This window comes from Notamacropus eugenii, chromosome 2, assembly GCF_028372415.1.
Source record: "Notamacropus eugenii isolate mMacEug1 chromosome 2, mMacEug1.pri_v2, whole genome shotgun sequence".
In the NCBI taxonomy this organism is placed as follows: Eukaryota; Metazoa; Chordata; class Mammalia; order Diprotodontia; family Macropodidae; genus Notamacropus; species Notamacropus eugenii.
The window spans coordinates 68,553,384-68,569,264 of NC_092873.1; the positions used below are offsets into that span (position 1 = coordinate 68,553,384).

Consider the following 15,881-nt stretch of genomic DNA (forward strand, 5'->3'; position numbering starts at 1 on the left):
CGCGCGCGACCGGAAGCGACTTGGGGTCCGTCTTTGTTTACGGCCCGCCGGCCCGGCAGCTCCTGGTTCTCTTGTTCGCTGGGCTCGAACCCGGGGCCGGCCGAGCGTCCGCCGGGCCGTCTCTTTGTGCTGCGAGTGGGTGAGTGCCGGCAGGGGTCGGGGGTCGGGGGTCGGGGGGACGCCCCCCTGCCGGGTCGGGGCGGGAAACGGAGGCAGTCCGAATCCAGCGCCTTCCCCGCCCCGGCCTCAGTTTCCCCGTCTGTAAAAGGAGGCAGCCGGGGATCTCCTCCCAGCTGGTTTGACCGGTGCGGAAACTGAGGCCCAGGGCGGGGTGGGGGCCACCCGGATCTCCTGCCCTCACCCCACCCCCTTCTCAGCAGGGGGCCCAGTACAGAGCAGGCGCTTAAGCGGTGTCGGTTCTGCCTGCCGACGACTTCGGAAACCGAGGCTTGGGGCGTGCAGAAGAACGAGGGCTTCCGGGCCGGGAGAGTGGGGGAGGGGGCGCCGTCGTGCCAAGGACTTGTCCAGGGTCCGAGGGCAGATCTGAACCCAGGTCTTCCCGACCTCCAGAGAGGCCCCAGGGGCGGGACAGGCGCAGGACAACGGCCGGGGGTTTGGCAGGAGACCCTGGGAGGTCCTGGAGGCCGAGGAGCCATGGCGGGGGCAGGTCTGGAAATGGTTGGGGGGGGACCCCAAGTCAGAAAGTATGTGACGTTGTGGGGGGCATTAAGTGAGACCCGCCCCTGGCACTCGTGGCTGGACGTGGGTGTTGGATCCCAGGGCTTGGAGGCCTCGGGATAAAGTGCTAGCTATTTCCCTCCCCTCTCCCCTCCCCCCTCTGAGTCACCTTCCCCTCCCCCCTTCTCCCTTAGGTCAGACCTCTCCTCCCCCAAGCTTTTGAAGGCCAGGGAGGGGCCAGGGGCTCAGCTGAGGACACCCAGCTCAGTGAGGGATGGGCAGCAAAGCTTGCACCTCAGTCCTGGCTCTGGCTCCATTTTTAATTCTCTCTCACCCTGAGGCCTCATTGTGCCATTAAATAACTAGGCCTGGCCCTCTGTCTCTCCCTTTTTGTTTTTGGAAAAGTAAAAGTGCCTCAGGCTTTGAGTTAATTCCCACCTAAAATGATAAGTTCCTATTATTTCTTATTTGTCAGTATTGAGTGACAGAATGCCAGGTGGCGCAGGGGTTGGAGCACTGACCAGGGAGGCTGGAAGACCAGAATTGAAGCCCTGCCTTGGACTGTGTGACCTTGGGCAAGTCCCTTATTGAACTGCCCATTGTAAAACAGGGATAATGGGCTCACTTGAGAGCGGCAGGCCTCTTCAGGATCAGAAGCCTCTGCAGGCCTCTCAGAATGATCACAATGTCCTCTCACCACTCACCTCTTATCTCTCTGTCTTTCAGCCACCTGCCATGGCCAAGATGGAGAGAAGCCTAGATCAGCACGTGGTTTTGTAGCTCTTTTAATCTCTTTTGCTTTTTGGTAACTGGTTTGGAAGATGAACCCCAACAATCCTTTTGGGGGACAGCAATCAAGCGTGTTCCCTACCCCTTCCAGTGGCTCCCTGGGAACGTTCCAGGTTCAGCCGCCTTTTCGATTTGGTCAGCCCTCACTTTTTGGACAGAACAGTGTGAGCTCAGGACAGAAGACAGGGTTTGCACAGTCCTCTGGTTTTTCCCAGACTTCTGGGGTGGCTCAGTCTTCTTCAGGACCTACAGTAGGGTTCCCACCTGCCTCCACTATCGGGCTGTACTCTGCCCAGGCCCCAGGCCAGGCTCCTGCCCTCACAGCAACTGCCGGACCTCCCAGTTCCTCTGGCCCTAGCAACCCAGGATTTAGCTTCAAGCCACCCACCAGTCTTGGAGCTTTCCCTGGCACCACCAGCTTTGGGATCAGTAGTGGAGAAGTGTCCGGGGGCACTTTGGGGCGATCTGAGTTCAGCTTTAAGCCTCCTGAAAATGCAACGTTCAGACCAATCTTTGGGGCAGAGTCAGAGCCGGAGAAGACACAGAGCCAGGTGACTCCGGGGTCTTTTACATTTTCCCACCCCACAAGCAGTGGGCCTGAGGCACTGGTCTCCTTCACGTTTTCCCAGGTCTCAAGTAGTTCAGGCACCAGCCCAAGCTTCACGTTCTCCAAACCAGCTGGCAACATCCCATCCTCAACCTTTGCCTCTGCTCCCTCAAGTCAGAATGTGGAGGAGGAAAAGAGGGGGCCCAAACCAGCGTTTGGGGGCTCAGGGAGCAGCTTCACAAGCTTCGCATCACCAGGGTCTGTGGGGGAGCCCTTTTCTACAAGCAAAGCAGTGAGCAAGCAAGGACGGGATGATGCTGGTGGCCAGGGAGGATTGCTATCTGGACATGTGAAAGGACTGAAAAGGAAAGAAGACCATGACCGTTCCCCCAGGAGACGGGACTATGATGCTCCAGAAGATGTGGAACTCCTGTCGAGGGGCGATCATCCTCCAGAAAAGCGCCCTCCCCGCTTGACTCGGCCCCGTGGTGGAGGCCTGTTTGGACGGACGCTGCAGGACATGCTGAGGAGCAATAAAGAGACCAGCCGCCTAGGTAGCAAGGAAATGAAAAAGGAAGTGAGTGGTTTAGAATCCACCGAGACGGAGCACTCTGCTCCAGCAGGAGTGACCCCTCCTGTGTTGTCCACTCCCCGGCTGAAAGAGGAAGGAATGGATGGCAGAGACAGCCAGGAAGGTACATACTAGCCACGACCACTTGGGAAAAGTCCTAAGGGTGCATCTGTTCTGAGGGTTGCCCCTGTTTGGTCTCCACTGACCCTCCTCCCTTTTCGTGGCTTCCCTTGCAGGATCTGCCAGCAGGGCCACCCTTTCCCACCGGGGGAAGAAGGAGAGTGTGGACAGCACCAGCAGCTTGCTGCAAAGTGAGCTCACCGCTATTCAATGCAAGAACATCCCCAACTACCTCAATGACAGGGCAGTCCTGGAGAAGCACTTCAGCCGCTTTGGGAAAGTACAGCGCATCTATCCCAGGCGCAGCCGGAAGCTTGCCATCGTGCACTTCTCAGACCATGTGAGTGCCCTTTGTGGTTGGAGGCCCTCCATTGGGTGCATTGCAGCCCCTCTTGGCCTTTTCATCGTGGCTGTTTTCCCTACCAGGGAGCATGGCTCATTTCCTTAGAGGCCTTCTGTTGCCACCAGTGCCCACTTGGGGCACCCAAGCCATACTCAGGGATCTCTTGCTCCTGTCTGGTGACTGGCCCTCTGCCCTTCTCTGCCTCCATGGCCTCACTCTTTGCATGATGAGGGCATTTACTAAAAACCTACCATGTGCCAGGCCCTGTAAAGGCAGTTCCTGCCCTCAAGGAGCTTATAATCTCACGAAGGATTTAATAAGCAAACAAACACACACCAAACTCTGCAGGATGACTAGGAAATGACCAGCCAATTAACAGAGGGAAGGCACTGGGATTTAAGAGTGGTTGCCAGTCATTCATTGCAGTAGAGGAAGGAGAGTGTTCCAGGCCTGGGGGATGCCAGAGTTGGCAGCAGGCAGGAGGCCCAGGTTGCTGGCTCCTGGGATCCTGCCCACTGGCGCCCTACTTCTGCTTCTTGTTTGAGTCATGACTGTGGTCTTGTGGGAGCTACCACCAAACTGTAGCATAGGCAGAACTTTGCGTAAAAAAAGACAGTTTGGAGGCCAGGTTTGTGATCTGCAGGCCGAGGCTCTGATTCTTGACCATGTGCCCAGTCTTCAGCAGGAAACCCATTTCCTGTGTGGTTTTGCTTCTGCTTCCCTTTGCCCTCCTTTATGCTGGTGGTCCCTGAGTGTTAGCACACATGGACAATTCTGCCCTGGGGTGTCACCATTGGATGCTCCCCCCAAATAGCTTCCCTGAGCTCCCACGTGCTGTCTCAGGGAGAAATAGACAGGAGAGGAAGCAAGCACTTTCCCACTTCTCTGTGGCCTCCCCTAACATTCTGTATCCCTCAGGAACAACAAAATGATGCTACAATGTAGCCCTTGTCAGCGAGCTCTCCTGCAGATGCCTGGTAGTATTCAGGGGCTGAGGCTCAGTGTCTCTGCTGCTTGAGGGCCAGGGGGATTACATTGGTATAGGTAGTCTATCCACCAAGGTAGATTGCATCCCATCTGTAACATGAGAGGTGGTTTTCAAGAATTTCCATAGCCAGAACATTCCTTTGGCTGTCAGCAGCCTCTCTGCCCATCCTTAGTGAGCTGATCCTTTGGATTTGGAACCTTCCTGACTTGGCTGCCCTCCCCACCCCCCAAGTTCCATCTCTGCTCATCCCATCTGGGTGTATCCCTGACATCATGAAAAGCATCCTCACAGAATTGCTCCGACTCCTTGTGTGGTCCCTACTAGCATTCCTTTCCTTCTTTCTCTGTTGTTTCTCAATTATGTTAAAAAAAAATTTTGGCATTCATGTTTTAAAATGTTTAGTTCCAAATTCTCTCCCTTCCACCCCTTCCTCCCTCCTGAGAAGGCTAATAATTTGGTTTATATTTTACATGTGTAGTCATGTAAAACATTTTTCCATATTAGCCACATTACAAAAGAAAACACAGACCCCCCCCCCCCCAACAAAAAGAAAAAGTAAGTTAAAAGGAGTCTGCTTTGATCTGCGTTTAGACTTCTTAGTTCTTTCTCTGGCTCTGGAGAGTATTTTCCAACATGAGTCCTTTGGGATTATCTTGAAGCATTGTATTGTTGAAAAGAGCTAAGTTATTTGCCACAGATCATCCTGCAATATGTCTATGGCTGTGGACAGTGTTCTTCTAGTTCTGCTCACTTCACTTTGCATCAGTTCATGTAAGTCTTTCCGGGTTTTTCTGCAGTCTGCCTGCTCATTGTCTCTCATAACACAATAGTATTCTGTTATGTTCATATTCCACAACTTGTTCAACTGTTCCCCATTGGATGGCATCCCCTTAAGATCCAAGTCTTGACCACCACAAAAAGAGCTGATATCACTCTGTGTGTACGGGTGGGTCTTCTTCCCTCTGCATGATCCCCTTTACTTGTCAAGGCCAGCAGCTTGTTCTCAGCATCAGGACTGTCTTCGGGTCAGGTCATTTTGTCCCTGAGTGTTTCCTCTGGGCTTGTTATCCCTCCCTCTCCTGCTCCCACCTCTTCCTCATTGGTTCTGGAATTTGTTTTCAGGCTTCTGCAGCCCTGGCTCGGAAGAAAGGAAAAGGCTTGCATAAAGACATGCTCATCTTTTGGCACAAGAAAAAAATAAGTGAGTTAATTCTGGTCTTTTCTGTTGGATAGAATGCTGCTGATGGGCAGCTGCTGTTTGTAGCTGGTTACAGGGCAGGAGGCTTGGAGGGCAGTGCCCAGCTCTGGCCTCTTCTGTGACCTGCAGGAGGTGTGGCTTTGTTCCAGATGATAATGTCTGATTGCTGGGAAGCCCTTGGTCTTCAACACTCCTGACCTAAGGTGCTTCTCCTCAGGTCCCAGCAAGAAGGACTTTTCACCAAAGGAGAAACAATCAGGTGAGGGGGAGGCCGGTCAGAGCTGCGAAGACTCACCTTTCCAGCACTCCCCGCTGCGCAAGCCCCTCCTGAGACCTGCAACGGGCGGCAGTGGCAGCCTTCTGAGTAAGAGGTAGGCATGGTGGCCATCAGCCACGAGCAAAGCCAGGGAACCTTCGTGGATGTACTTGCCTGCACTCATCCTGTTTCCTCCTGTCTCATTTTTGTCTTGTCTCTAGTGCCATGTCAGTACCCAGTAGGTACTTAATATATGCTCATGGAAATGCCTACTGGGGACCCTGCATAGACAGGCAGGAATCAGTGACTAATTATCTGTAGTTTTGAGCCACGCATTATAAAGCAGCACTAACTTTTTTTGTCCATTTGTCCTTCAGAACCTCGGAGTGAAGGATCTGATTTGAACTGACCTTACGAATGGCACGCGTGCTTTATGATCCAGGAAATGAAAGTGGATGGATGGCTTTTTGTTAATGCCTTCCGTTGGTGCTCCACCATTGCCATATGGTCCCTAAGGCAGCAGGCTGTGGTGGAAAGAGCTTAGGTCCGAGGGCCAGATGCTCCAGCCTTGGCTTTCCTGCATTCTCAGTGGGAGCTGTTGGCTGGTTCGGTTCTGGAAGCTTTCAGGGCTCAGGAATCCTCCTTTATAAATGGGGGCTCTCACATTTCCAGGGGATTTTCATGACTCTCCAAAGTGATAATAAGAACAGGGCATGTTTCTTTTGGGGCTCTCCCACCATTCCACCACCATTCTGCCACTGGAATAAAAAGATTGACCAAACCCTCCCGACAGTATGCAGAGTTAAGCAAATACATTCCCTTCTTGACCACGCCCATCTGTTGAGGCTTTCCAGTGGCTTTTCTGATGTCACCATGCTGTGCTCACCCCACTGTCATCTCATTGGAGGCAGTTTGTATGCCTGGAGTTCCTATTGATGGTGACACTGTAGCTCTGAACCCCCACCTCCAGTTAGAACAGCAGCAGAGGTTGGAGTCATGTCCTCAGCCTGAGTAAAAGAGAATCATGAGTGTGTAGAGGAAAAGCAGTGAGGGACTGAGCAGTTGTTCCTATTACCCCGCTAGTCTGGATTGGGCTGGGCAGTAGGCAGTCCTGAGTTCACTGGGATAGAGCCTTCTAGAACCCAGGGCCATTTCCAGGCCTGGAGGCCTCCAAGTAGGACTTTGTGGGTGGTGAAGAAAGGGTGTCTTCCCAAGAAACTAAGCCAAACTCTAGAGAATCAGGGCTGAATGCCCCAGGCATTCACACAAAGGGCTAAAGGAAGGCCTCCAGGTGATTTTCTAGGAGATTGTGGGCTGGAACTTCACATGGAGAGAGATCACAAAGCCACTGGTGCCTGGAAGTCATAAGACTTCTCTGAGATCAGGCCAGGGACCTCAGATGAGCACATTGTTCTTTTTTGTAGTTCTCCAGTTAAGAAACCGAGCCTTTCCAAGTCTCTGCAGTTTGAAGGGGAGCCCTTCGATTCTGGGCCTGAGGTCCCAAGCTCAGACAACCTGGGCCTGTCGGCCACCACCCTCAGCACCTTAATGGGAACGGTAGCTGAGACATCAGAGGACAAGTACCGCCTCCTTGACCAGAGGGACAAGATCATGAGGCAAGGTCAGTGTTGGGCTGGTGCCTCTGTCCAAGCCCCCACATGATCTGCATTTTCCTTGGGGTTGCCCACGTTGATGTAAATGAGAGCAGGAGATGTTTCCTTCACTTTGGTCTTGGTGCATCTGGCTGCCAATGCTTTCTGAATTGGGAGGTAAGCACCAAGCACTAGGCCTGGACCTAGGAAGACCTGAGTTCAAATTCAGCTTCAAACATTTTCTGGCTGTGTGACCCTGGCCTGGTCTAATCATTTTAGCCTCCACTTCTGTTTCCTCACTTGTAAAATGGGGATAATGTTAACCCCTCCCTTGTGAGAATCCAGCAAGATCTGTGCTTAGCATACAGTGGGCACTAAGTGCTGCTTATTCCTTTCTTTGCCTCCTTCCATTCCCTTGATAACAAGGGCTTTTGTTGTAAAGCAGAGGAGGAGACAGTTTGCCGGGCCCTGTCCTTGGTGTTCTCATTGTTAGAGGCCTTTCTGGCAGAGGTGAAGGCCTTCAGTAGTGAAGACTTGGTCCCTCCCCTTCCAGTCTCTTCCCATTGCTCTCCCCCAAGGCCTGCTTCCTTCAGGATTTCCAGCATCTCCTTTGTCACAGCCTCCCCTTGGGACTGTGCCCAGCTGGGGCTCCTGGAGGACCTGGTGCTGGTTCCTTGTCCTTTGTCCTTGCAGATAAATGCTGATTGGTTCCTTCTCTTTGGCATGGTCTAGCTCGAGTCAAAAGAACGGATCTGGATAAAGCCAAAGCCTTTGTTGGGACGTGCCCAGACATGTGTCCCGAGAAAGAGCGGTACATGCGAGAAACCAGGAACCAACTGAGTTCTTTTGAAGTGATGCCTGGCACAGATCAGGTAGGGTTACGTAGTTACCTGTACTGATTTATCCTGGTGGCTTGTGCCCCATGTTGTCTCCCTGAGTGCTTCACTCTAATTGGAGCTGTGACGTCGTTGGTGTGGTGATTGCTGCAAAGCCTGCACATCCCATGGCACTGTCCTTCCTGTCTGCCCTGGGTGCGAGGGGCCCCGTGCAGCACTCAAGCTGGGCACTAACCACTCTCCTTGTTGACATGAGATACCACCTCATGTGATCTCCTGTGGAACATTGATTGTCATCTTTATACCCAGTTTTCCAGTGTAATCCAGCCCACTTGCTTCTTCCTCTTCAGTTCTGGGCCCATTTCAGTGTCTGTCTGCTCACTGCCACCAGAGTCCATCCTGTCAACCCCAGCATGCTCCTGGTGACAGGGTATATACAGATGGCTGCAAGTCACGGATATAAGGAGAGCCCAGCTTTCAGGTGGTCTAGTGGCAATGGAAAGTTGCTTAGTGGCCTGTGGCTAGCATGACCTGCCCACAGGCAGTGCCTTTGGGTTTCATCAGAGGCCCCATCTTGGACAGACATGCAGCTGAAGGGCACCCTGGCTCTCCATGAAGTGCTCCCAGATCCAGGAAGAGGCTGCTGCTACATGATCTAGGTCTTGGATGGAGGGCTCATGGAAAAACATACAGAGGGGTCAGTGGTTGAAAAGACAGGGCTGGGATGGGATTGGCCCCATTGAAGGGTAGCCTGTTAGTAAAATCCTCCCAGACATCCTCATATCTAAGTCATCCTGGGTTCAACAAAGGCAGGTGGAGAACAGTGCACAGCTGACTGGGCTGACTGAGGAATGAAGACAATACTTTGGCCTTTGCGTTGAGGTGCATCAGCATGGGGAGCTTTGGGGAGATGAACCTGCAGAGGTAGGGCTGCCCTCCATACCTTGTCGGGAGCTCCCAGGAGCGAAGTCTCCTGTCCACTCCTAACCCTTGTGCAGGAGAGAGATGGGTTTTATTCCTTAGTAAAATCTTGAGTATACAGGCCTTCTGTGACAAGCAGAAGTAAAACAAATGTTAACCAATATAAGGCTTTTTCACCCTCTTCTTAGGTGGACCATGCAGCAGCGATAAAAGAATACAGCCGATCCTCGGCTGACCAGGAAGAGCCCCTACCCCACGAATTGCGTCCCTCAGGGGTGCTCAGTATGACCATGGACTACCTTGTCACCCAGATTATGGACCAGAAGGAAGGGAGCTCTCGTGACTGGTATGACTTTGTATGGAACAGGACCCGTGGAATAAGGAAGGTATGACCTGGGCCTCCTTTTGAGTATTGTACGCTGGAAGCTGAAACCTGGGAGGGCAGCAGCTCCCATTTCTTCAACCTATCCCAGCTACAGTGGGCTTGCTCGATAGCGTTAGCCCTAGGTGGCAGGCACTGGGAAGCTTGTCCCCATTTCTTAGACAAGAAAAGTAAGTCAGATGAAGTCCCTTCCTTCAGGTCAGATGTACAGGAAGCGCAGTCCTACAGGACCTTGGTAAGCACCGCAGGAGGTCTGATTGTTCTGGTTGTTCCAAGGGTGACATGCTATCCTTGAAGTGATAACCACATCCCAGGAGTCATTCTAGACCATCCTAGGAAGCAGGTACTTTGTAAAAGCTAGGATGACCCTGGCCTGCAACAACACTCTCACTGCCTGGTTTTGTCTGGCTTTGTTCTCCCTGGGCAGGACATCACCCAGCAGCACCTCTGTGACCCCCTGACGGTGTCACTGATCGAAAAGTGCACCCGATTTCACATCCACTGTGCGCATTCGTTGTGTGAAGAGCCCATGTCCTCCTTTGATGCCAAGATCAACAACGAAAACATGACCAAATGTCTGCAGAGCCTCAAGGAGATGTACCAGGACCTGGCCAATAAGGGCATCCTCTGTGTGAGTGAAGCAGAATTCCGAGGCTACAACGTCCTGCTCAATCTCAACAAGGGAGACATTCTGAGGCAAGTACTCCATTGGGGGGGAGGGCTGAAAGCGTGGGAGCTGGTCAGGGCTGGGAACTGTCCTCCATTAGCTTGCTGGCCACCAGCATGGGGAATTGAGCAACAGCTCGGAGCAAGAGGCCATTTGGGCATCACACAGAGAGCTCATCTAGTTTATCCCCCAGAAATTGAGGCCCAGAGAGGGAAAGTGGCTCACCCAGGATTTCTGGAGCCCAACCTGGCCAGCAGTCTCCATCTGTTTGGTCAGCAGTGACAAGAGCAACGATAGGGCCAGGGAGGGAGGGTGGTCACCTTGGGGGGATGTGGGGAGTGCAGAGGTATGCTGATGGCTGACCTTTACTTCAGAGACCAGTGCCAGGACTGTTCCTGGAACTTCAGGATGGGGGTTTGAAGTAAGAGAGGCCAAGCAGGAAACCTGGGCTCTGATGACGTGTGTACATCATGTGTCCAGATGAACGTGGCTGGAGTTTACACGCTGTGGGGGCTTAGGGGCTAGCCGTTGGGTTGGAGTTCTTTGGTGTTTGTATTTCAAAATGATGGTCTATACCTTTCTTTTAGTAGCTCTGTGGGGTGAAGCAGACATTTTGTTTAAAGAGAAACCTCCGGGGAAAAGGCGACTGTAGGATAGAATCTGAATGACCTGGTAGGGAATGAGACTTTTGTCTCCTTTCTTAAGTCATTCAAAAAGGGTACTTTTTGGAAAGTTGCATTAATTTTCTCCCAAAATAGCCATGAGTTAAAATTTCATTCCCAGTTTGTCTGTTTCAGGTTGTCTGTGCATATAAAATTCTTGTTTTGTATTGTATTGTATGTTGTATTGGATACAGTCATTTTCAATCTTTCAGTGAACATGTGCTAAGTATGTGCTATGTGCCAGACCCTGGGCAAGGTGCTGGAGATAGAAAGATGGAAATGAAATAGGCCTTGCTCTCTGGAGCTTGTACTCTACGGGGAGTGGGGAGAGGAGGGTAGCAGAGACGCATCTCAGGGAGAGGCAGTCTGGACCAGCCCAGGCATAGCCCCACCTCCCCTCCAAGCCTGATGGAGACAGCCCAGGGCCCGAGGGCTTGGGATGCCCTCAGCATCCTCCTGTAACAGCCCTTGGGGAGATGTGGTGCAGCCACTGAAGACCCACAAAGGAAAGTCCCTGGGCACTGTGCAGTGGTCCACCCTCAGAAATAGCTAGGATTTTATCAGTGGAAATAACATGAAAGAGGAGGCCTGATCATGTCTTTACCACTGTCCCTAAGGCCCTGCCCTCCATGTTTTCTCCTCCTGAGAGGAGGGCACTGTCTGGCTTTTCTCTTTGTATGCCTCACTCTCTGTGCCGTGCTTGGCAGAGAGTGAGCAGTGATTCCTTTATTCCTGTTCATATATAAGCGTATGTAACATGTGCACACCTGACTCTACACTCCCATTTGAAGTTACTCATAAATGAATAACTAGAGGGATGTCTCCTTCCGTGGGCCCATGCGGCCAGTTGGGTCTCTGGCTGTAGAGAGGCCTGAGTACCCATTTCTAGTGCGTACTTGCTATGAGCTCTGTTTGGCTAGCGTAGAGCTGCCCATCCTCACCACCACATACCTAGCTTCGCATGTGTTTGTCATGGTGATCCCCCCTCTCTCTTTCCTCCATCATGTCCTGCATTTCTTCATGAATCCCTTTCTGCTTGCTTCCCCAGAGAGGTGCAGCAGTTCCGGCCCAATGTCCGCAACTCTCCCGAGGTGAAGTTTGCAGTACAGGCCTTCGCGGCCCTGAACAGCAACAACTTTGTCAGGTTCTTCAAGCTGGTGCGGTCCGCCTCCTACCTGAATGCCTGCCTCCTGCACTGCTACTTCAATCAGGTGGGTGAGCTGTTACGGAAAGGCTGGAGGATGCTTGGGGAGGACTTTACTTTGGTCTGCAGTGAGAAAAAATCCCTGAAATCAAAGGGATGTGGAGGGAGCATTTCCTTTGCTTTCCCACTTACTGCCAGGAGACCTTGGGTAAACCACTGTCCCTGGGCCTCAGTTTCTCCATCTGTAAGATGAAAGGTAGTTTAGATCAGAGGTGTCAAACTCACAGCTGTTGAACCAGACTAAAAGGCAAATAAAAGCATAGTACAGCAAAGAGGATGCCAGCTTGTGGATTTTAGGCAGCCAGATGGCGCAGCAGTAGAGTACTGGGCCTGGAATCAGGAGCACCAGACACGTCCTCTCTGTGTGACCTTGAACTTCACCTCTGCATACCTTAGTCTCCTTATCTGTAAAATGGGACTCATGATAGCAGTGACTTTCTGGATTGTTGTGAGGATCCAGTGTGATAATAATTGTAAACCCCTTGGCCCAAGGCCTGGCACGTAAGGCGCTCTGTAAATGTTAAGGATCTTTATTAACTGTTAGGATTTTAAGTCAGTATTCAGATTTCTGTTTGAGTTTGACACTACTGGGCTAGTCATCTGTCAGGTCTTTGTGATTCATGCTGATGCCATCCAGCACCATCCTCAGAGTGATCCATAAAGACAAACAAAGGATCTAAGGCCCAGAAGAGGAGTGTCCCAGGAAGCCATTCCCTTCCCTCATGAGACATGCAGTAGTGTAGTCTGTTGAGTTCTGCAGGAGTTGGGCATGACAGCAGATCACCCGTCACTATAGTTTTCGATGCAGAGGGACTGTGTTTTCTTTTTAAAATTTCATCTCTGGCTTTCTCAGAAAGCCTAGATTTTTAGCTCCAGAAACATCTGGACATTTTCCCAACCTGCCCTACAGGGGCAGGGAGATGTCTATTGTGTGTGAGAGTACTCAGTTTTTTGGGTCTGTTTTGAGGGATGGAGAAGAGGGGTTTTTCCTCTTTCTCAAAGCAAAAAGTTCCCTCACTTGGTCCCTGTTTGGGAATGAACAGATTGTTTAGGAAGGAGGTGAGTATATGTTTCATGAGCTTCGGCACAAAGTGCCATGTGTCCAGTGGGGAGATTTCTCCCTTTTATGGAATTTGTTCATGAGAATAAAAGTGGCACAGAAAGGTTTTGTTCCTAAGCCAAGCAGCTCATGTGGTTTGCAGGAAAGGGTCTTTTTCGTTTGATGAAGTGCTGGAGGAGTTGGTGATCAGGGAAGTGGGTGACCTTGGCTTCAGAACATGCCCGGCGCATCTGTTGGGGCTGGCCACCTGCCCTGATGGGCCCCATTTTTCTTTTAGATCCGCAAAGATGCATTGCGGGCTCTCAACGTGGCTTACACAGTGAGCACTCAGAGGTCCACCAGCTTTCCCTTGGATAACCTGGTGCCCATGTTACTGTTCAGAGACGCCGAGGAAGCGACCGACTTCTTAAATTACTATGGCCTCAGTGTGTCAGATGGGTGAGAACTCCCAAGAGCTCTTGGGCCTGTCTTGAGCCACTCCTTCCTTTTGTTAGTGGTGCCTTGTAGTGGCTAAGAGATGGCCTTGATTTTTCAAATCCTTTGCTGGTGGGATTGGGGGTTGGGAGCCTCCAGGTACAGACTCACTGAAGGACCAGTCTCCCCAAGGATGGAGGCTTGTTACCAGTTTGGCCTCACTTTTGAAGATAGTCTGCTAAGTCCTACGGGGGTTGTGTTCTGTGTGGATGGACCCTTGATGAGTCCACGTAGGAGAGCCCACAAATACCAGGAAGGTGGCCCAGGATGAATTGCTTCTAGTTCACCTTTGCCTTTCCAAATTTTAGATCAGTTGCTCTTGTTGAAATTGGACATTCTCTGGAGCCCATTTGTTCTTTGCAGGCCTGGAGGGCAGGCATACCCCCCCTTCCTTCCCTCCCCATGTGATCAACTGAGTGGTACCTTTTCCTTTCCTTCTCTAAGAGTATTGGCCTGCACTTAGGAGGTTCCAGGTTCAGAGGGAGTGCAGTGACAGATTTGCTGGGGTGGGGGGTGGGGTTGGAGCTCACCCTTCGCCCTCGCCCCTCCTGGTCAGGAAGGAGGCATTTCTCTCAGGTGATCTTGATTTCCTGTTTTGGGGACAGCTGTGTCGAGCTCAATCGGTCTGCGTTTTTGGAACCTGAGGGCTTGACCAAGGCAAAGAAGTGCAATTTTATCACAGAGAAGCTCACTGTCTCCGTGGGAGAAGTGGTGAATGGAGGGCCATTACCCCCTGTCCCTTGTCACATCCCAGTGTGCAGCTTCAACACACAGAACAAATATGTGGGAGAGAGCGTGGCCCCTGAGCCTGCCCTCAGTGGACAGAAGCCAAGCATGGAGAGTGGAGGTGAGTGAAAGAGGTAATCTGGGGGTTGCAGAGTCTCTGCTGGAGAGGCCATCTAACTAGTCTCACCCCCTTTTACAGATGTGGAAACTGAGGCCTAGGAAACTCAGGGACTTGCCCAGCATCACACAGGGAGTAGGGTGTGGAGCTGAGATTTGAACCCAGGTCTTGACTCTAGATCCTATGCCCTTTTCAGTGTGCCATGCTGCCTCTGGGAGTGTGGCCCTTTGAGATTCCCTGGAGAAACTTTTAAAAGCCAAGTCCTAGCTTTGTGCTTGGGTACCCTGTGTGGTGGATGTTGGAAATGGTCCCAGTTTTTTGGGACATGTGGATCTTGGAGGTTCTGCTGTATCCAGCCAGCCTGATTCTAGCTGCGAGTCTGCTTTCCCTGCCCTCGGCTTCTCCATGCTTTCTTGTTCTTAGTGGGGCGGTGTTCCGTGATCTAAGGTCCTTGTCACCATTTCACTCCTTCAGTAGGTGGGAAGGTGGAAGAAACTAACCCAGGAACAGAAGTGCTGGCACTCCGCGTCCCACCACAGCCCTTGCTTGTTTCCCCGGCTCAGCCACCGCAGACCCAGAGTACTGGGCTGCCGCCAGCCCTTGTGGCCTCTGCGTCTGCTGCACCATTGGCTGCCCCATCATCTCTGTTCCAGCCCGTCGGGCAGCCCGAGCTGCCTCCTCCCAAACCTCGGCCTGCTTACACTGACATGGTACGGAAGAAGGCCTGTATTGACTTTCCTCTATGGCAGGTAGTAGTAGGGGTGTCAGGGTGAGACATCCCCTAGTCCAAGGCCTTCATCTGATGGATGGGAAACTGATGCCCAGGCTCACTGGACACCTTGCCTTTAGTACTCTCGGTCAGTCAGTGAGCAGGCCTGTGTCAGGGGTTTCCTGTGACATAGCTTACCCTGCCCATGGCTGGTTTGGGCAGCAGCATTTGCTTGGTGTCTCCTTGATAACGTGAGTCCCCCAAAGGCAGGGTCTGCTGTGGCCTTTCTTTGTGTCTTAGCACAGTTTCCACTTAACAGGATGCATGCTGAGTGGGAGCACTGCTTGGGGTGTAAAGCCCAAACCCTGCTCCCCAGGGTCTTCCGTTTTAATGGGGAGACATGTCAGTGATTAGGTACATACGAGATATAGGGCATCGGAGGAAGGTGACCTGAACTAGTGGGGCAATATCAGGAGGATGCCAGTGGGCTTCCTGTAGCTATTGATGTTTGAGCTGTGGCAGTGAAGGGACTGGGCATTCTGAGCCTCAGTGACAGCCTGGGCAGAGGCTCAAAGAATAGGGGTGCTGAGGGGAGTAGAGGGAGGAAAGGGGACTTGAAGTGTCACATGGACGACTCTGGTTCTGAGAAGGCAGAGAGCCATGAGATTCTGACACTCGCCGAGCCTTGAGTCCTAGAAGGGGGCGGTCTCTAGCATGGAGCTGCCCAGAGGCCTGTCACGAACCTGTGTGGAGCTAAGTTGTGCTGAACAGAACCGAGGTTGAAGAAATGGGGGCCATTTGTTTTCTGTTTTGTCCTAGGACATCGCGGGGGTCGTTGAAGACCTTGTCCAGGACGTCCTCAGAAACTATTGCAAAGAAATTGGCCAGGCCGGGGCCGCCTACGTGGCTGCAGCCTTAGGGTAAGCTTGCTGGCTCCCAGGGATTTCTCTCTTTGAGCCAGAAAGCTGTGGGTGTCTTGTGAGCCTCCTCTGTGGCCTTCCAGCCTTCCACAGTATGGCCCCTCAGCAGCCCCTGTCCCT

At 52.1% G+C, this 15,881-nt stretch overlaps 1 protein-coding gene across 1 annotated transcript in view; it reads left to right on the forward strand.

Annotated features, from left to right (window-relative positions):
* The first annotated feature begins 15 nt into the window (after positions 1-15).
* MCM3AP (minichromosome maintenance complex component 3 associated protein) overlaps positions 16-15,881 on the forward strand; it is a 32,763-nt gene continuing 16,897 nt past the window's right edge. Inside the window, exons 1-14 of the mRNA XM_072640783.1 lie at positions 16-139; positions 1,405-2,709; positions 2,822-3,045; positions 5,159-5,237; positions 5,452-5,605; positions 6,915-7,111; positions 7,815-7,954; positions 9,028-9,225; positions 9,649-9,921; positions 11,603-11,761; positions 13,092-13,252; positions 13,894-14,135; positions 14,607-14,842; positions 15,661-15,761. Of these exons, the coding sequence (XP_072496884.1) occupies positions 1,500-2,709; positions 2,822-3,045; positions 5,159-5,237; positions 5,452-5,605; positions 6,915-7,111; positions 7,815-7,954; positions 9,028-9,225; positions 9,649-9,921; positions 11,603-11,761; positions 13,092-13,252; positions 13,894-14,135; positions 14,607-14,842; positions 15,661-15,761 (3,374 nt within the window). The 5' untranslated portion in view covers positions 16-139; positions 1,405-1,499. The remainder of the gene's footprint in view (positions 140-1,404; positions 2,710-2,821; positions 3,046-5,158; positions 5,238-5,451; positions 5,606-6,914; positions 7,112-7,814; positions 7,955-9,027; positions 9,226-9,648; positions 9,922-11,602; positions 11,762-13,091; positions 13,253-13,893; positions 14,136-14,606; positions 14,843-15,660; positions 15,762-15,881) is intronic.